At 32.2% G+C, this 21,961-nt stretch overlaps 1 protein-coding gene and 1 long non-coding RNA gene across 2 annotated transcripts; one reads left to right on the top strand and one right to left on the bottom strand.

Moving 5' to 3' along the window:
• Window positions 1-3,721: 3,721 nt before the first annotated feature.
• On the bottom strand, window positions 3,722-4,728 carry LOC147534567 (uncharacterized). Its single transcript, XR_015227802.1, has 3 exons — window positions 4,620-4,728; window positions 4,447-4,504; window positions 3,722-3,786 (listed from the first exon to the last, which is right to left on the bottom strand). It is a non-coding gene; the product is annotated as an uncharacterized LOC147534567 (long non-coding RNA).
• A 3,645-nt stretch (window positions 4,729-8,373) lies between these two features.
• Window positions 8,374-15,151, top strand: LOC147534566 (uncharacterized). Its single transcript, XM_086650138.1, has 5 exons — window positions 8,374-8,584; window positions 11,994-12,287; window positions 12,333-12,564; window positions 12,642-12,816; window positions 15,071-15,151. The coding sequence occupies exons 1-5, from the start codon at window positions 8,374-8,376 to the stop codon at window positions 15,149-15,151; spliced, it is 993 nt and encodes a 330-aa protein (XP_086506264.1).
• Window positions 15,152-21,961: the final 6,810 nt, after the last annotated feature.

Genomic DNA, 21,961 nt, shown 5'->3' with positions numbered 1-21,961 from the left:
AGATCTCTTCCTTCTCTCTCTAAGAAATTTCAAGAACTCTCTTCTTTCTCTTTCTAAGAAATTTCTTGAACAAATTTGGTGAAGAAATATTGGAATGGTTTAGGGTCTTGGAGAAATCAGATTCGGTTTGATTTTCTAGAACAAATTTTGTCAAATTTTAATGGTGAGGAAATATTTTGGAAAAACCAGATCTAGAAATATTTTGGAATGGTTTAGGGTTTTGGAGAAGACAGATTCGGCGAAGAAATATTGGTGAAGAAATTAGAATGGTTTGATTTCTTGAACAAATTTGGTGAAAGTTTAATGGTGAAGAAATCTTTTGGAAAAACCAGGTCTGGTAATATTTTGGAATGATTTAGCTTTTTGGAGAAGTCAGATTCGATTTCAAATTTAATGGGGAAGAAATCTTTTTCTTGAAAAGAGATCGATGGGTTTTAGAGAAACTATACCCGGATGGAAAACTATATCCGAATTTGACGAGATCTAAAGCAACAAATCTGGATCTAAAGCAACTATATCCGGATTTGGTGAGATCTCCCAGTTCTCTTAGATATTGTACCATATTTTGTTGTATTTAACGTCATAGATATACGTTTACGTGTTTAAATGTAATCTACATTCCTCAGTTCCGCTATATTTTATCATTCCCAATCAGTTCCCATGTTTCCTTGTTATGTGGAAGTTTACTGTACATTTTATAGTTTCCTTCGTCTTATATTTATATCTTTTTCCTTATTTTGTGAAGGTTGCAAGGTGAAAGTTTCCTTTGAATATTTTACTAGTGTCTTAGTACATAACCAAATAGCCAGTACATAAAACAATTCCCGGTACACAAGAAAATTCTCAGTACAAAAATGTAGTACATAACCAAATGACTAGTAAATAAAACAATTCCCGGTACACAAGAAAATTCCCGGGACAAAAGTGCCTAGCACGTAACCAAATGGTTAATAAATAAAACAATTCCCGGTACACAAGAAAATTTTCGGTACAAAAGTGTCTAGTACAATGGCTAGTACATATAACAATTCCCAGTACACAAGAAAATTCTCAGTACAAAGGTGTAGCACATAACCAACTGGCTAGTACATAAAATAATTCCCAGTACATAAGAAAACTCCATGTACAAAACTGTCTCGTACATAACCAAACGGTTAGTAGATAAAATAATTTCCGGTACACAAGAAAATTCTCAGTACAAAAAGTGTGTAGTACATAACCAAATGCTGGTAAATAAAACAATTTTCTCTATACACAAGAAAATTCCCAGTACAAAAGTGTCTCGTACATAACCAAATGGCTAGTACATAGAACAATTCCCGGTACACAAGAAAATTCTCAGTACAAAAGTGTCTAGTACATTACCTAATGGCTTGTACATAAAATAATTTCCGGTAGACAAGATAATTCCCAGTACAAAAGTGTTCAGTAAATTAAAAAAAGGTACAATACAAAGAAAAATGTCCTATAAATTTTCCTTGAAAATAATATATGTTTTAGAAGGAATGTCCTATAATTGTCCATCATATAAGGAGATAATGTTTGAGAGAAGGAAATAAGTAAGATTGGAGAGAGAAAATATGTTTAAAAAGAAGAAAAAATACAGAGAGAACAAATTAAAAGGAAACTACCAAAAAATATATAAAAACAAATCAATGAAAAACTACCAAAAATGAGGAAAATTTAAATTTAAAAAGTAGAAAATCTGGAGAAAAAAATGAAAAGAGAAAGAAATATGTTGAAAATTTATATAAGGAGTGAAAATTTGTGAGAGAAGAAATAGTTAAGATTTGAGAGAAAATATTTTGATTTTTATCAAGAACCTAATGTTAGATAGATATATAAAGTAGTTAGAGAGAGAAATTTCAGGAGATAATAAAATTTCCAGTGTATAATGAATTTTCAGTGAAGTACTTTACATTTTGGAAGAAATGTATAGGAATTTTTATTATGTACTGTACATAACAAAATTCCCTGTACTTTTTTTTCGAAAATTGTCGAGTACAAAATGTCCAGTACATAAAAAAAATTCCGGTACGTAACAAAATGTCGTATTAATTTTCAGTGAAATATTTTACATTTTGGAATGGATGTATAGGAATTTTTATTGTTTACAGTAAATAACAAAATTGTGTAAAAGATTATTTTTCGTTCTTTGTAAACAAGAAACAAATTAATGGGGTAATATACGACAGATAATTAAGGGGAAGAAATAAAAAGAAGAGAGAAAGAAAATTTGTCAATGGCAAGTTTGTAAAAGAAATCAGTTAGAGAGAGAATTTACGAGAGATAATTACCGATAATTAAGGGGGGTGTTTAGTTTAGGGACATTGATAAATGGTATAGGGACATGGTCAAAATATGATATTTTTATATTTGAAGTCCCTTTACCAATTAGAAATTTGACATTATTTTTAGAGATTTAAATCGAATAAATTAATTTTTATTTGGATAAAAATTAAGATTAAAATAATATAAGTATCGAAGTTTTCTTTTATTTTCATTTCCATCCTTAGATCTGGAGATTCTGAAACAAAATCATATTTTTAAGGGTCCGTGGGTATAAGGTCCAAAATAATCTTCTAAAAAGATTTATGATCCAATCTTCTCAAAACATGGATATTTAGTCCTTTTGCTTAATGGACGAAATTATATATACTTTACAAAATACATACCGTCCATGTCCCTCGTTCAAAACACGCGGGTGTTAATGAAGTCGGGGGTTAAAGCGTATTTTCCATCTTTTTCCAGCGTGATTTATGGGATTTAAAACAAGCAACGAATCAATCCTTTCTCTCTCTTCTCGACCGTTATGGAATCAAAATCCAGATTCAAATCTTTTCAAAACCGAAACCCTAAACAATCGTACGCACATCGAATTTGAATCAAAACGATGAAATACTATCCTTTGTCTCCATCTTTTATCGAATTTGTGTATGTGAATCAATCATTTCTCTCTTTTCTCAACCGTTTCGGAATCAAAATCCAGATTCAAATCTTTTCAAAACCGAAACCCTAAATAATCGAATTTGAATAGATCAGAAAACAATGTATTTCATCGTTTTGGTAATGACTACTCACAAAAAATATTAGGGTTTGATTAGAAAATCTTGATTTTGGTAATGGTTTATAATCGGTAAAAACCTAATTTTTATTTGAAAATCTTACTTTTGTTTAAGATTTAGACAAATTTCAGTAACAAAGTACGCATACTTTATTAAATATGTAATGTAATTTTTGGGGTTTAGGGTTTTATTTGAAAATCTTACTTTTTGTAATTTATGATAAAGTATGCATAATTTATGTATAATGTTATATATATTGTATCTAAGTGTTTATGCTTTATGCAACATTTATATTTATTACAGGTCGGAGCAAGCTCAACCACTAAGAAAGGGAAAACAAAAGAAAATACTTGACTAATTTAGAATAAATTATGCAAACTTTACGAAACATAATGATACATTTATCAAAAATAATAAAATTTTATTCATTAGATTGTCAAAAATAGAACCGGAAGTACATAGTAGATGCGGTAACCGAAGAAATAAAATCAGTTATGAACATAGATTCGCATTTCAATGGTGCCCACATGCACGCTTCATTTGTTATCTTCAACATGACACACATCAGTAACACGGTTCAAATCATTTTTTAAGAATTTGAAATCATGCCCTTTGTTGATTCTATATTGCCTGAAACTCCATCTGTAAATATATTATCCAACCCCTCTGATTTCAGTGTGATTTGCTTTTTTTGATTTGATGATTCTACTTGAAACTCCATCTGTGATAACAAATGGAGAGAGTTTAATACATATAAATTTTATAGAAAAGCATATTTTTTTACAATAAATGACATGAACGTTTATGTAAATTATATATAATTTATTTCAAAGTACACTAGATTTGCATAAATAAAGCGAAGTTATTCTAATAATGAAACGAGTACTGTTTTGAGATTAAAACATACATAATGTTCTATAAATTACGCATAATTTATGGACAATAATATAATTTTCATGATATTCCTGATAAAGTATATATAATTTGTTAGAAAATACATATATCATGTTCTCATTTTGAAAAACCTCGTACGGGAGATGTTTGTATAGTTTACTGTAAAGTATGATAATTTATGGTAAAGTACATGTAATGTTAATTCTGTTATGAGGAACCGTACGAAAAACGCACGTTTCATAAATCCGTACAGATTGAAAACCAGATCTGAAGAAAAGGTGTGAATATCATTAGGCTTAAATTGCAAATCTAAAGTTATCTGATATGACGATTGATTGCAACAATAAGTATACTCGATTTGTAGGAATCAGTAATGAAGGATTATCTCATCAATATCAAAAACATTAATGAAACTTTAAGAGAGAGAGAAAGACAATAATAACATACTCGATTTGAAACAGAATCAGTAAAGAAGAATTTTGTTTACCTGATTAACAATTAAGAAGATGATTTTCAGAAGCTCCAATGAATATGAAACAAGTTTTCTGTTTTAATGGAAGATTTTCAGTCGATTAAGATGTAGAGAGAGAGAGAGAGAGAGAATCAACTATAATAAACTGAAACAGGATCAGAAAACTTTTAAATTGAATTTTGTTTTACCTGATTAACAATGATGAAGATGATTTCAGCAACTCAAATGAATATGAAACAAGGTTTCTGATTTAATGGAGGATTTTTCGATTAAGATGTAGAGAGAGAGAGAGAGAGAAAAAAACTAGAAGGTTTCGGTTAAGATCTAGAGAGAGAGACAAAACCAGAAGGTTTCGGTTATAGAAAGCTAATGAAGATCACGGTTTCTTAATATAAAAACGTGATTGGAGAGAGAAACAGGGAGATAAAAATGGAAAATATATTTGGTGATTTTGACCTTATAACTGTTTTTATATTTAAGAAAGGTTAGTCTAGGTATTAATATTTAATAGTTATTCTCGGGATTTGTGTTTTCTCTCTAGATTGAACCAAATGGACCAGATATCTATTTGTAATATTATTTTGGTTTTTATACCCTTTATGGGATTAGAGAGGACTAAAAGTCCTATTAGGGCCTATTTTTTGGGCCATACACCCAAAAATTCTATTTTTAACTTATAAACAACGATCACCTATAAACAACATATTCTATAAAACTACCATTACCTATAAACACTCAATTTTTATTTACTTTTAAGTTGTTCTCATCTCTTTATTCCTATGTAACACATTTGTTATTTAATCCTATTAGTGTATAATGTTGATGAAGATTTCTCTCAAAATGTAAATATTTCGACTAGTACGGTCACTTTTTTTTTGTCCGCCAGAATTTCGGCCACTGTGGTCGAAATATTAAACATATTTTGACCATAGTGGTTGAAATATGCCCAAAATTTCGACCAATTTTGCTCATATTTCGACAATAGTGGTCGAAATTTTGCTCATATTTCAACCATATCGGTCGAAATTTTGGACATATTTCGATTACTTTGTCCGAAAATTTTCTGTCAAATTTTATTTCATCATTTGTTCCATATTTTTAGATAGAGAAAGAGATTTTGGCTGTTAAAATAGTTTATCTTTTTATAGTTAATTTTAAACATTGAAGTATTATCAATATTGTCATTTGAAAGTGAACATATGATGATTTATTTAGTTTTTATGGGAAAAATGTCTACTTACTAAAAGAACTAATGTCCCTTTACTAATCGTGTCCCAATACACTAGAGACATGTCCCTTTACCAATGACCTTAAGGGGGAGAGAATCTCAATTAAAATAGTTAGAGAGAGAGAGAATTTGTGGGAGATAATTAAGGAGGGAGATTTTACGGGAGATAATATGAGAGAGAAACACAATTTAAATCTGGGAAGAGATGAGCTTGAGAAAGACACGTGTCGCGCTAGAAATGGAAGAACGTGGATTTGCACGGTTTTGTAGGAGGGCATATTTTGTAATTTTTGAAAAAGCAAAACTTGAAACTGTAATTTAGCCCCCTCCTCTAATTTGCACGGGATTTTTGTGTATGGCATTTCCGTAATTTCACCGAAAAACAAGCCTGTTTCTTTTTTAGTTTTCAAAATCTGACTCCTTTGGACCTGCCCCTCATTTTCTCTCTGCAGTGGGTCTGCTCCTTATTTTTGGAGAAGAAATGGGCCTTTTGCCCAACCCCTCTTTATATTATATGTTGATATAGTTGAATGACTAGGAAATCTTCAACCCATTTATATGGGGTTTACTTCTACAACTTCAACATTAGTTTACTTCGTTTCTTATTCATAAATCTTCAACCCATTTATATGGGGTTTACTTCTACAACTTTTGTTGGAATGACTTTTAATAAAACTCAGTTTTTAAGTCATTCGATAATAAGATGTGTTATTTCTTCTCTTGTAGGGATTAAAACTGGTGAAGGAGTATAAATTTTGAAGAACGAAGATTTGTTATATACAAACGATTTTGATGTTGTTAGTTTATAGTTCACGAATGTGCTGAATTTAATATATTTATATGTAGGTTGATGAGTTATAAATTTGTGTCTATGATAAAAATAAAAAGCAGGTAATTGTTCATTATGCTGTTGCAGCAACGTGTTACATAGAACTTTACAACAAAATTAGAACCGTCAGCAATATTGTTACAGGAAAAAAGTATTTCCGACGGCATAAAATCAATCGGCAAAACTGATAATCTTATTATAACCGTCAGCAATATAGTTTCCCAGGAAAGTACTTAGGTATTTCCGACGGTAAAAGAATTCAAGTGGACCGTCGGAAATAGTTCTCTGGCTAGATTTTCCTGTCGTCAATAGAATTAGCGACACTGTTTAAGCTGACGCATCTGTTTTCGACGGTTTTTAGTTTCCGACGGCTTAATGCCATTAGTAATAACCTTTATTTTTTTGTGATATAGGCCAAATTCCTATCTAAACTCTTTCTATATTCTCTTGTGAACCCTATATTAAGTTTCAGTTCGAAACTCATTTTTCATTCCATCCAATCGCATTTGAATTACAGATTGATTTTATTATTTATAGAGAGGGAAATAGTTTGTTATGAAAATGTTAGATTCATAACTAACTTCTTCTGTTACAAATGGGCTGGGCCCTTACAACTCTTAAAGGCACTTTTGTGTCTAATGACACTCCTCTCATCTATTTATTTCAGATTTATGCTTACATCTTTTTTTGTACACTGTCTTCTTCAGTCTATCTTCTTATGCAACTAGATCTTTCACATCCCAACCATTATCTCTATTGTCCTCCATTATTGTTTTCTATTATTTTGCAAGCTTCATAATCACAATATTAATATTAGAACTAATTTCTTGGTTTTATACTTCCCCTTGCATTTGTTGAAATATAAACCAATTCGGGAGACACGCACTTTGGGATGAACAATGTAATACTTTGTTGTGGATGTCAATTTAACAACTTCGGAAAACTAGTTAAATAAGATTTCATTAATCCAAATGATTTTAATTTAAAATATTATAACATAATATTATATCAAATGATACTCATATATTTGGGGATGTGATTAGCGAAATAACGACTGAACAATTGTACATTTACAAACATGACAAATTCTAAAGTTATAATTGATGTCGTAATTTTATATTTCACCTTGCACTTAGTTGCGACATAAAATAAATTAAGAAATAACCGAACGCTTGTTCCTTATAAAATTTACCATTGTAAGGCATGTAATTAGCAATATAACGAGTAAACAACTAAATTGGAAACTGTCAAAACAGCCCCAATAAGTAGATTATAATTAACCAAGAAGTTACTTTTATTTCCTATATTTTGAGTAAATAATTTTTATACAATATATATATATATATATATATATATATATATATATATATGACACCAGAATTGGTCCCTGATAGAAATAAACCTATATTTTAATTATGTATTTGAGAAGACACAAAAGATAAACTATCCACCAAGAGACGAAGAAATTGTAGTAGGATTCATTTTATCCTTTATAGTTTGGCAAATTCATGCCATATTGTTTGAATACATCAAATTTGACTTCTTTAAACCATGACAATACCTATATTTTATTTCGAATGGGAGCACCACCAAGTCTTATGGCTACACACAATATTTAGGTCAATGTTGTTGCTGTTAAGAAATGGTAAAACTAATAAGTTATGATCACTATCTTTCATATCAATTTGCTTATAAATACATACCTATGGGTATAGAGATGAAACTCACCACCACAAGCATTACCAGACCTCCTCAAAGCAAGTAATAGGGTTTTCAGTTTCAAGAACATATCTTGTTCAATCGATATTTATTTATGATGGCTGCTACAAATAAGAATTCGATGTTACTTACTTCTTTTATGTTAGCTCTAGTGTTTGTAACAATAATGAGTGATGTTGCAAATGCGACTACATTCACAACGTGGATGCATCCGCGTTGCTTAGGGCCTCAAGCATCAACCAGTGTATGTGGATCATGTTGGAACATTCCCTTCCGTGGCGGTTACAGTGTCTACTACACTAAACAACCAATTAGATTCTACAACCAGATTGATTGTGGAGGTCTTGTTGCTTTCCATCTGAATTGGGAAGTTCGCGGTAAATGTGACAGGTTTTCATGGAAGAGTCTCAAGATAATATGTTAGACGTATTGAGGAGTACCCTAATAAACTGACTCGGTGTGTTCATGCATGATTGACTAGCTAACTCATGCACTCATAATTATTTTATAATAGTCAAAAGTTGGTAGCCCAAGTGGTTCCAAGGTGTTGACATAAACTCTAGAAAACTCTGGAGGTCTCAGGTTCGAATCCCAGAGAAGGTGGAATCTTTGGTTATTTGATTTGGGATTATTAGGGTGTAAATAATGTAGTTGGGCTTTAGGTCATTGTCTTGTTGGGCTATAGGCCCGGTCTTGTTTCAGTTTGAGTGGGCAGTTACGTAGATCGTAGTCGACTTCCAAAAAAAATAAAAATAAATAATTATTATTATTATTTTATAATAAAGGCGTAAGCATGTATAACATGTATTTTTTTTTGTTGAACTAGATGTATAACATGTATTCACCAAAAAAAAATGTACTCACCGATCTTGTGCACGTATGTATTTGTGCTTTTGTATTTTTCTTTTAAATTGGGGTTTTCAATAATAATTGAAGTATATAATAAATAAAGGCCGGGTTGCCGTTTTATTACTGTGTTTATTGGTACATAATATTTTCTAGAAACCGGATAATTTGTCTTAATATAAGAATATGTTGTGGTAGGAGACAATGAAAGTATATGATAAACTTAAAGGAAAATAAAAGTGAGTTCACCTAAATTTATTTTGTCCAAGCCTGCTACAGACTATTCTATTATGCTAGATAGATATCCTGTGTAATAGAAATGTGTGTGCCCTTACACTACTTATAAGGTATCGGAACCCTGTTCCTACAATCCACACACCCCAAAATCTTTTTGGGCATATTCTTCCCCCTAAAAGTCCTCGAATAACTTTGATGTGGTTTTAGCATTCAATTACGACATAATTTTATCATAATATACTTATTTTTTGAGGAAAATATTTTACAATCCACACTACCATCTCTCACCAAAATTAGTTGGGTTTTTCAAAGACAAATACAGAATTTGAGTTTTTAACAAAAAAAAAAAATATGACTTGTCTTTTTAACTAAAAAAATTATAAAGTTAGGTCTTCGCCCCAATTTCGTGTTGATTTTATTTACAACTCGTATATTATGAACATTATAACGGGTGCTTTTGGTATTTGTGTATGTGATTAGCAAAATAACGAATAAACAACTATATTAGAAAGGAAGATGCTAGGTTCACAAAAACAATTGACAAATTTTTTACGAGGTAAGATTCTTTTCGAACTTTGACTGAATCTGGACTGCTCTCTTTATGAGCAAATTATGTTTTAACAGTCAGAATTCAGTCAAACTTTGAAAAGAGACTTGCCACACCATTTCGACAAATAATTTGTCAAATTGTTTTAGCATTTCCTTCCACCACCTCTTGGTATAGTGGATGAATACTTCATCTGCAACACGAAGGTCTCAAGTTCGATCCCATGAAAGCGTAAATTCGGGATTCATTTAATTTAAGGTTAGATTAAGTAATTTAGTTGGGATTTAAGTCCTTAACGGTGGTCTTTAAGGGTTCAAATAAGACGGTTATCGTGTTTATCACGTCTTGATGATGTATCAATTCCTCGTAAGTAGTCCACATAAAAAAACTCTATTAGAACCCGTCAACACGCCGCCCAATAACTGGCTTATAACTAGTCAGTAGGTTGCGGGAGAAATAATTGAAAACTCTTATGTGTTCAGTGGGTTGTCGCTTTTGTCAGTGCATCTTTTATTGTTGAGTATATCCAACTGCTAATTTTACGTTTTGATCTTATTCCTTTGGTGTAAACCAGAATAAAATGTGATAGACCCGCGTTAGCGAAGAGGAATCTCTCGCGTGGGAATATAGTAGTAATTCATAAGAATGACTCTAGAATTGGTCCCTAAAAGAAATAAATGTTGCTCTTTACTTTTTGTTATGTATGTAGTTGTGACGAGCTTGACGAGTTCTAAGTAAAAACTTTTAAGTTTGTGGTAATTCAACTCAAAATCAATTGGCAATGAGTGGAGAGGACCTAGACATTATATTCTTGGTTGTTAGATAACCTTTCTTCTATTTGGGACTATTCTCACATGCCCCCTCACATGCGACGTGGTCAGGGGCGGATCCATGGGGGTGCGAGGGGGTGCGGCCGCACCCCCTGGATCCTCCCGAAAAAAAATAGTAGTAGTAGTAATTTTTTTTTATAGATGTAGGTATATGCATATGTATATAACGATGTGTTTAGATGACATGAAGAAGACTTTGGCGTAATGGTTAAAGTATGGGATTCAAATTCCCTTGATGTGAAGGGCATGAGTTTGAAACCCAGTACCTACATTTTAAAGTTTATTTCTGAAGTGCTTGTGCTTTTAAGTATATGTAGATGACCGTGCATTGTTATGACAGAGTTGGAGAATGGCCTGATGGTAGAGATGGCAAGCCTCTTAGCGTTGGGAACTAGTGTGGCATGCTGCCCCCCAATTTAGTTTTATTTTTTTAAAATATATTCAATTTAACTACTAACCTATATAAAATCAATTCAAATATCTTAAACCCCTACAAACTTCAATTCATCTACCCTACACTCTACAAACTTCAATTTATCTACCCTAAACTCTAAAACTTCAATTCATCTACCCTAAAGCCCTACAAACTTCAATTCATCTACCCTTAAACTCTATAAACTTCAATTCATCTACCCTAAATCCCTACAAACTTTAACTCTAACCATAAACCCTACAAACTTCAACTCATCTATCCTAAAGCCTAAATCCTATAAACTTCAAATCATCTATCATAAATCCTATAAAATTCAATTCATCCACCCTCAACCTATATAAACTTCAATTCATCTATCCAACTACACAATTTTCTACCTCTATATATATCTCTCATTTCTTCATCTCAAACCACACCAAAATCACTTCTCCTCTACTACTATTTCTTCTTCTTATTCATCTAATCAAGTATTCAAGTTCAACTAGTAATTATGGAAAGGTATTTTAAAAAAAAAATTTCTTCGGGTTCATCAAGTTCAACACCGGAAGTTCCAGACTCGACTCCAACGTTATTTTCTATTCCAACACCGGGGCCGACTCCAACACCGGAACCAACTCCGACATTGGTAAGTCCTCTCGAGTTTAATTTATCATCTTTACCAATTGATCCGGGCCTTAGATTACCAATTTCAAATTATGAATCCAAATATAGAGATGAAATTCATAGACACTATTTACAACGTGGTCCATTTCAACCAAAAGACCATAATTTTCCAAAAGACAATAATGGAAGACGTTTCATTTCGTCATGGTTTAATGATCATCAAGAGTGGTTAGAATATAGTGTTGAAAAAGATATTGCATTTTGTTTATTTTGTTATGTTTCTGAAAAAGGTAAAGCTGGTCGGGATACTTTTGTTAATGAAGGTTGGAATAGTTGGAGAAAACCTGACCGGTTAATGAAACATGTTGGAAAAATGAATAGTCAACATTATAATGCTCGGATTAGTTGTATAAATTTGATGAATCAACAACAACATATCACAACGACATTAGATAGACATTCCGAGCAAACTCAAGTGGCATACCGCACCCATTTAAACGCTACCATAGAGGTTGCTCGGTATCTATTGGAACAAGAATTGGCGTTTCGCGAAAATGATGAATCTGAAACTTCACAAAATCCAGGTAATTCCATTAAACTACTAAAGCTTCTTGCTTGAAATTGTCCAGAAATTGATGCAGTTACATTTGATAATGCTGCTGGAAATTTGAAATTGATTGCTCCTAATATTCAAAAAGATATTGCTTATTCATGTGCATATGAAACTATTAAGTGGATTATTAGTGATCTCGGTGATGCTCCCTTCTCTATTTTGATTGATGAAGCACGAGATATTTCTATAAAGGAGCAAATGGTTATTGTGATTCGTTATGTGAACATCGAAGGGCGTATTATTGAGAGGTTTTTTTGGGGGTTGAGCATGCGACAGATACTTGCGCTAAAAGTTTAAAATTGGCATTAGATTCATTTTTGTGCAGATATGATTTATGTATTTCTCGTTTGCGAGGCCAAGGATATGACGGAGCTAGTAACATGCAAGGAGAGTATGATGGTCTAAAAGCCCTTATTTTAGAGCAAAATTCATGTGCTTATTATGTCCACTGCTTTGCTCATCAGCTGCAACTTTGTTCTGTATCACTAGCGGATAATCATGTGAGTATGAACTTACTTTTCCATTTAGTCGGGCAAATGATTAATGTTATTGGAGGATCGTGAAAGCGACAAAGTATGCTTAACATTATACAAAAAACAAAAAAAAAATAGAAGCAAATGAACTCAGAGACCTTATAACTGGACAAGATTTAAATCAAGAAACAAGTCTTAGGCGATCTGGAGCTACTCGTTGGGGTTCACACTATAACAGTTTGGCATCTTTGTTAGAACCTTTCATGTTCAGTTCTGTGATGGACGTCCTTGAAGTTATTGCTACACATTCTGTTAAAGCGGATCAAAAAAGGGAAGCAATAGATTTGTTATCCAAGATGCAAACTTTTGAGTTCGTATTTTGTTTACATTTGATGAAGCTTTTGTTGGGAATAACAAATGAATTGTCACAAGTACTACAAAAAAAAGACCAAGATATTGTGACTGCAATGGATTTTGTTGAGTACTCAACAAAATCTAGAATCAAATATGTACGAGACCATGAGTGGTCATCGTTGGTCTGGAATGTTTGTACTTTTTGTGAAAAACATAATATTGAAGTTGATCTTAATGGTTTGTACATAGTTCAAGGGAGAAGCAGAAGGAATGCACAACAAATTACAAACTTGTATCACTATCAAGTGGAGATTTTCAATACCGTTATTGATATGCAACTTCAAGAATTAAATGCTCGTTTCACTGAGAAGAATACGAAGTTGCTCCGTTGTATGGCATGTTTGGTCCATCTAGAGATTTTGCTCTTTTCGACAAAAGTAAGTTGATGCGTTTTGCTGAATTTTATCCACCAGATTTCAGTAGTCTTGGCACTATGCTACTAAGTTTTCAGCTTGATAATTACATTTACGATATGAGGCACAATGACGATTTCTCAAATTTAGATTGAATTGGAGCTCTTGCCAGAACATTGGTGGAAACTAAGAGGGATAAAGCATATCATCTAGTTTATTTGCTTATCACTTTAGCACTGACTTTGCCGGTTGCAACTGCCTCTGTTGAACGAGCTTTTTCAGCTATGAAGCTAGTTAAAACACGCTTAAGAAACAGGATGAGTGATTCGTGGCTAAATGATAGTTTAGTAGTCTTTATTGAAATAGAAATTTTTAGTGAAATTGACAATGAGTCGATTATGCGAACATTTCAAAATATGAACTCTCGTAGACGTCAATTGCGTTTGTAATCGTTGATGTATCATATAATTAATGAATATAAGTATTTTATTAATTATTGTGTTTGCAAAAAAAAAATGTGAAAATCCTGGATCCGTCCCTGGACGTGGTTAGTCTAACATGTGTTTTTTTTTTCGGGTTACGTGGATCGTGGGCGACTTTTAAGACTATCTCGTGTGGCCCTAGCTCTGATACCATGTTAAGTTTGTGGTCATCTAACTCAAAACCAATTGACAATAAGAGAAGAGAGGACATATACATTTTAATTTTGGTTGATAGACGTCCCTTGCTACGAGGTGGGACTATTCTCATAGAAACTACTTCTTCAACATATTGCGTTGTCATTTTTCTAAAAGAGATAACGATCCATTAGATCAAGGTGTTAAGGAAGACACTAAAGATGAGGGGTACACGGAAAGAAGAAGAAATAGGACTCCTTTTCTTATAGTTGGGGAAACGCTATATAGTTTGTTTTGCTTTTTTATTTGAAGTACAATTTAACCGTGACCATTTCCTTTATAGTATATTTTACTATTTCAAATGGGAACACCACCAAGTCTTATGACTACACATATTGTTTAAATCAATGTTGTTGCTGTTAAGAAATGGTAAACCTAATAAGTTATGATCGCTACCTTTCATATCAATTGTCCTATAAATACATGATGGATATAGAGATGAAACTCACCACCACAAGCATTACCACATCTCCCCAAAGCTAGTAATTAATCGGGTTTTCAGTTTCTTACATATATATATATCTTGTTCATTCGATATTTGATTCTGATGGCAGCAAACAACAAGAATTCAATATTGCTTACTTCTTTTATGTTGGCTCTAGTGTTTGTAACACTAATGTGTGATGTTGCAAATGCTAGTACTTTCACAGTGTGGAAGGACGAGGGTTGCAAAGGGCCTAAAGCATCAACCAGTGTGTGTGGATCATGTTGGAACATTCCCTTCAATGGTGGCTACAGTTTCGACTACACCAAACAACCAATTAGATTCTACAACCAGAATCACTGCGGAGGCCCTGTTGTTTTCCAGCTTAATTCCGATGTTCGTAAATGTAACAGGTTTCCATGGAAGAGTCTCAAGATGATATGTTAGACATATCAACCTACCCTAATGAACCGACCCGGCTTGTCCATGCATGATTGACTAGCTAACTCATGCATTATTATGTATTTTATAATAAAGGAGTAAGTATGTATAACATGTACTCACCTATCGTGTGCACGTATGTATTTGTTTGTATCCTTTTTTTCTTGAATTTGGGTGTTGAATAATTGATCCATATAATAAATAAAGGTCGGGTTATCTTTTTTATTGTTGTGTTTATCGATACATATTTTTTCTAGAAACGGCATATCTTAATATAAGAATGTGCTATACGGTAGCATACAAATGATACAAGTATACCACAAGATAAAAAGTGAGCTCACCTAAAACCCCTACCATGTCTACATACTAATGAGAACATTCCAGTTAAGAATGAAGTCTGAAATTGAGATAATACTTCTCCAAAACTGATTTGCACCGAACTTCGGAGTATTAAAGTTTAAACAAATTGATTAGTTGAGAGAGGCTTTGATTAGGTTACGGTTTGTCGCCTAGAAATGGTTTATTCTAGTTGAAGTTATTTTGCTTCTACTAGAAGTCTTTTTGCTTTAATGAATTAAAAAAATATCAAAAAAAAATTTGGAAAAATAGTTACTTATAAGTTAAAAACTTATATAATAAGTTAGTTCGGTAACCTTTTTCAGTTTTAGAAGGTATAGAATCACACGAAGTCTTGTAATTCATCATCTATGAAATGTAGGTTATCTAATCTCGAATCTTTAGGAATAATGTTATGAATAATGAAACTTGTTGTTGTAAGAATAATTGAGATACCGCAACTTAGTAACCGCCTTAACATAAGCTCTGCATCGCTTACCAACCCTACGTCGGAGATCAGTCCGGTCATGTAAGTATGTTGGCGGACTGTAAACTAGGTTAGATATCGGCATATCGCCCATATTTAAGACAATTTCAAATATTTCATTAAAAAATAATAGTACTGTACATGATTAAATAGTTGTTGAAGTATTGTCAGGGTGGCAATGTTATGGGCACCATCCTAGCTGTCCAAGGAAGATGAAGATAAAAGACCTAGACTCAAAGCTCATGGCCCCATTTATTCTCTGGAAACCCTAGTCTAAAATACACTCCGTTATTGTTCTCTACTAAAGAGGTCAATAAGGTCACTTTTCTTATCCCAACCATCATCTCCCTTGTCCTCCGTTATTGTTCTCTACTATTTTGAAAGCTTGGTAATCATAGTATAGTATCAAAATTATAATAAACATAGTTTTATTTGGTAGTGTTAATATATTAATGAAAAACAATATACGATTGAGTCGTACTGGATAAGTTAGAATTGGTTTCTTAGTTTTATAATTCACCTTGCACTAGTTGTAATATAAATCAATTCTGAATTAAAACAAGTTAAGTAACATTTCAAAAAGCCAATTGATTTTAATTAAAACTAGCATACTATGAATATTTTTTTTGAGTAATGTGATTAGCGAAATAACGACTGAGCAATTGCACATTGACAAACATGACAAATTCTAAAGTTAGAATTGGTCTCATAGTTTTATATTTCACCTTGCACTTGCTACAACATAAAATAAATTGAGAAATAACCGAACGCCTGTTCTTTATAAGAATTACCACTCTAAGGCATGTAGGTTTGTCAAAATAAAATCAACATTTGAGATCACAATGCAAATTGTATTATCATACGTAGTTTATTGATGTCAAACTACAATCCTCCGAGACTAGTTGTAAATTAAATACTATTTCTTAGACCCAATTGATTTTAATTTCAACTGGTATATTACGAACTTTTACAACAAATGTTACTGAAATGTTTGTGTGTGAAATTAGCAAACAACGAGTAAATTGTTATGTCAAATGGGATTTAATATGATTGAAAACAAGTAATCCAAGAAAAACTATAGGAAATAAAGAACAATCACACAGAACACAAGAGATTTACGTGGTTCGGATGGTGAGACCTACTCCACGGTGACAACGCGATGATTTCCACTATGATAAACAAACAAGTTACAGAAGAGATTTATGAGAATTAGACACAGATATCTCCTAGGATTTAGTTTATATAGCCACTAAAAACCTAATCTCACCGCCTCACCGACTTTCTCTTTCTAAATCTGAAATACACATGTAACACTAATAACCGACATAGCTCTGCTCCGCATTACAGCTCTGTCTCGGAGTCCAGCTCTGCCTCGGAGCAATGCTTCGCATACCAGTTGGGTCTCAGTAATCAGCTCGGCTAACAGGTCCAAAATTTCGCGTCGAAACCTTCGGTTTCGGCAAGCAATTACTATTGCCTTGTAAGCGGATTGGCGTGTCGTAAACCGGGTTCGATATCAACCCATATTCAAGACACTTTCAATATAAACAACTATGTTAGAAACTGTCAAAACAGCTCCAATAACTAGATTATAATAACGGGGGATGTAATTTAAGTCCAAAATCGCATGATCAATTAGTCTAGAGACCAAAGATAATCTGAAATAGAAAATAAATCCACTCAAAGTAAATTACATGTCTATCCTCTCATTCTCTTTTACTACCTAACCTATCCTAAGTTAAAAAAAATAACCTAAAATAAAATATACTATAATATTTAGAGATTCATTAAATGATTTCCTCAAAAACAAACTTTCCTTCCGGAAAAATAGTTGCCTTTTCCGTTTAGCAGAATACTTTGTTTATATTTCTATTAGAATTGGGCAAAAGCAAACCGTAGAGAGAGAGCATCGTCACTTTCCAATATATAAACTAGGTTTTGATTTCATTCCTGAACCCTATCCTCAAACTCTTGACCAACGTGGGTGAAAATTGGACCCCATGCTTCTAGCTTAGTTATTTTATTCTTAAGGTAAGACCATTAGTATTTGCATCACTCAAAATCCATGGAGTGATTGAATAGCTGCAAAAAATAATACAAAAGCATTACGTATAATAAGAAAAAACAAACGTTAAAATAAAATGTCAAAAATGTTATTAGACTCAATAAGATTCTACCAGTATAGAATTTTATTAGAATCAACCTATTGTAACAAATTCATAACAGATGGTAATAGAATCAAGAAAATGCTAGTAAAATACTGGAAATGTAACAAAAATAATTTCATATAATATATTTTAATTACTAAAAAGTATTTGTTAACCTACTGTAACACATTCATAAGATGCTAGCAAATATTCTTGCTTTTTAAACTACTGTATTTAAATTCATTCAACAGATGCTAATAGAATGTAAAAATTGCTATTAGAATCAATAAGATGCTAGCAAAATAGTATTTGCTTTTTAACCTACTATAACAAATTCATTCAATAGATGCTAATAGAATGTAAAATATGCTAGTAGAATCATGCTAGAAAAATAGTATTTGCTTTCTAACCTACTGTAACAAATTCAATCAACATATGCCAATAGTATGTAAAAAATGCTATTAGAATCAATAAGATGCTAGCAAAATGGTATTTGCTTTTTAACCTACTGTAACAAATTCATTCAACAGATGCTAATAGAATGTAAACATTGCTATTAGAACCAATAAGATGCTAGCAAAATGGTATTTGCTTTTTAACATACTGTGACAAATTCATTCAACAGATGCTAGTAGAATGTAAACATTGCTATTAGAATCAATAAGATGCTAGCAAAATGGTATTTGATTTTTAAGACATCTGTAACAAATTCATCAACAAATGCTAGTATAAAGTAAAAAATGCTATTAAAACACAGAAAATGTAGCAAAAACAAATTTACTCTATAAAACTTTTTTATGAGAAAAAGATTGTAGTGATAGAGATTTCGACATTCATTTTTTTACCAAAAAATGTTACATTTAAGTTTTTTGATAGAATAAAATAATTTTTTGAAGAAGATTGTAGTAATAGAGATTGTGTTAATAGAGATTTATAGATTCTAACAATCAATTTAAGTCAATCATATCTCACAAACGAATTTGTAGATGTCTAATTGGATCGAGGTAGAGATAAAAAGCAAATCACAAATTCATACTTTCTTGAAGTTCAAAGAACATAGAGTTACAGAGAGAGAAATTCTTTTGTGAGAAAGAGCATCTCGTTTTAGGTAAATATCCATTGACTTGGTAGGTTAATTTAGACAAATATAAGTTTTGGAAATAATATATTTTCTTGAATTCAATGAACATAGAGTTACAGCAAGAGAAACTCGTTTTTTGGAGAGAGAGAAACTAGTTTTAGGTAAATATCCGTTGATTTGGTAGGTTACTTTAGAAAAATATAAAGATTAACATTAAATATCCACCATAAATATTCTTTCATAAAATTTATGGAAAGAACAATTGTATATACTCAACCATTATAAACCTTTGGTTTACTAATGGTTGAAAAATATTTATAAAAGGGCAAGAATGAGAGAAAATTAAAGGATTGATGCATGGGGACCACCAAATAGTGAATTTTTGGACTTATTTTACATTTTTGGTTTATTTTGGTTTTATTTTATTTATTGATTTAGGAGTGGATATATGACTAATTACCCGCCTTATTTTTGGACTTTAAACTCAAAAATCCTTATAACGGTTAACCAAGAAGTTACTTTTATTCTCTATATTTTGAATAAATCATTTTTACACAATTTATGACTCTAGAATTATGTAATTGAGAAGACAGTATAGATAAACTGTCCACCATGAGACGAAGAAATTGTAGTAGGATTCATTTTATCCTTTATAGTTTGGCAAATTGATGTCATATTGTTTGAATACATCAAATTTTGACTTCTTTAAACCATGACCATTTCTTTAATAGGTATATTTTATTTCGAATGGGAACACCACCAAGTCTTATGGCTACACACAATATTTAGGTCAATGTTGTTGCTGTTAAGAAATGGTAAAACTAATAAGTTATGGTCACTATCTTTCAAATCGACTTGCCTATAAATACTTGATGGGTATAGAGATGAAACTCACCACCACAAGCATTACCATACCTCCCCTTCAGTTTCAAGAACAGACCTTATTGTTCAATCGATATTTATTTGTGATGGCTGCTACCAATAAGAATTCGATGCTGCTTACTTCTTTTATGTTAGCTCTAGTGTTTGTAACACTAATGAGTGATATTGCGAATGCCAGTACTTTCACAGTGTGGAAGGATGAGGGTTGCAAAGGGCATAAAGCATCAACCAGTGTATGTGGATCATGTTGGAACATTCCCTTCCATGGTGGCTACAGTTTCGACTACACTAGGCAGCCGATTAGATTCTACAACCAGAATCATTGTGGAGGTCCTGTTGTTTTCCGTCTTAATTCTGATGTTCGTAAATGTCACAGGTTTCCATGGAAGAGTCTCAAGATGATATGTTAGACATATCTACGTACCCTAATGAACCGACCCTGCTTGTCGACGCATGATTGATTAGCTAATTTATGCATTACTATGTATTTTAATAAAGGAGTATGTATAACATGTACTCGCCAAAAAAAAAAATGTAGTCGCCTGTTTTGTGCACGTATGTATTTGTTCTTTTGTATTTTTTTTCTTCTAAATTTGGGTGTTCAATGATAATTGAATTATGTAATAAATAAGGTCGAGTTATCATTTTATTATTGTGTTTATCAGTACATAATTTTTTCTAGAAACAGCATAATTTGTCTTAATATAAGAATGTGCTATGCTAGCAGGCAATGAAAGTATTACCATTAAGGGAAATAAAAGTGAGTTCACTTTAATGTGTGTGCCCGTAAATTTCTAATAAAGGTATCAGAACCCTGTTCCTACAATCCACAGCCCCCTTTTGTTAGTGACACCCCAATCTTTTTGTGGATATTCTCCTCCCTAAAATTCCTCATATATTATGAAGGTAAAGTTTGAAATTACTTTATTATATTTTTCATTATAACTCAGAAACCCAAATTAAAAGCACATTACAAGGAAACACTCATCACAATCAACAAGACATAGGTAAAGACTATAAGTATGTGCTTACAAGTTACAACACTTGAGTCTGCACATTAAAGTGTTTCCTTGTGCTTACAAGTATGTGCTTACAAGTTACAACACTTGAGTATTGCACTAAGACCTCTCACAGAATGGTGAGATTCAAGACCATCTCGATATCAGAAGATTAGCAACCATCGAGCCGTATACTCCTTGATCCTATTGCACTGCAAGCACTTTTACTGGACCTATAGGTATAATAGACCGGGCCTAAACAGTTACGGCTCGCATAGCTTCTAGCTATTTGTCCATCAAATACAAAATTATAACCACCCCAATATGGAAAGTTCCAACATCCACATGAATTAAATGTTGTTCCTTCACTATTGCAGCGAGGTCCCTTCCTCACTGTGAAAGAACTGGCGCTTGCATATTCACTCATCATCGATACAAATATTATACCCAATAAAACAAAACTAAGCAATTTTAAACTCTTGTTCTTAGCCTCCATAGTTAGAGATACAAGTAGAAAGATAGAATCTCAAATTGAAGACTTACAATATAAGCAGTTTTGATATAATGTGGGTGGTGAAGATATCTATTTTGTTTTTGTATTTATAGGCAAATTGATATGAAGAGGGTTTCATAATTCAAATAAAATAATCGAAAATATTTTAGATAGTAAAACAAGGGCTGCTATACTACCATTTTTTTTGTTGAAAGGGCTGTTATACTACTAGAGTATTTTTCTTTTTTTTTTGTTAAGGAACTACTTGAGTATTCTTTCAACAAAAAAAAATAGTACTACTTGAGTATTAAAATGCTTTAAAAAAAAAGAGTATTAAAATGCTACTAAAAGTAGCAAGTTACCAACTTCTTTTTTAATTTGATTTAAATACTTAGAGCATCCCAACGAATTTTCACAAGGCCAAATTTGGGCATATTGT

This window comes from Eschscholzia californica, unplaced genomic scaffold (assembly GCF_041429995.1).
Source record: "Eschscholzia californica isolate CP2 unplaced genomic scaffold, dmEscCali1.0.p SCAF_6, whole genome shotgun sequence".
In the NCBI taxonomy this organism is placed as follows: domain Eukaryota; kingdom Viridiplantae; phylum Streptophyta; class Magnoliopsida; order Ranunculales; family Papaveraceae; genus Eschscholzia; species Eschscholzia californica.
The sequence above is the reverse complement of the archived record's forward strand: the minus strand, read 5'-3'. Positions and strand labels throughout refer to the sequence as shown.

What these genes read in the sequence shown, in the direction of transcription:
- LOC147534566 (XM_086650138.1), top strand. Translation starts at nt 8,374, where the DNA reads ATGAGTGATGTTGCAAATGCGACTACATTCACAACGTGGATGCATCCG. An exon ending in TCTGAATTGGGAAGTTCGCG is followed by an intron (nt 8,585 to 11,993) that starts GTAAATGTGACA and finishes TTTCTGAAAAAG; the next exon opens with GTAAAGCTGGTCGGGATACT. An exon ending in TATCACTAGCGGATAATCAT is followed by an intron (nt 12,817 to 15,070) that starts GTGAGTATGAAC and finishes TAAATGTAACAG; the next exon opens with GTTTCCATGGAAGAGTCTCA.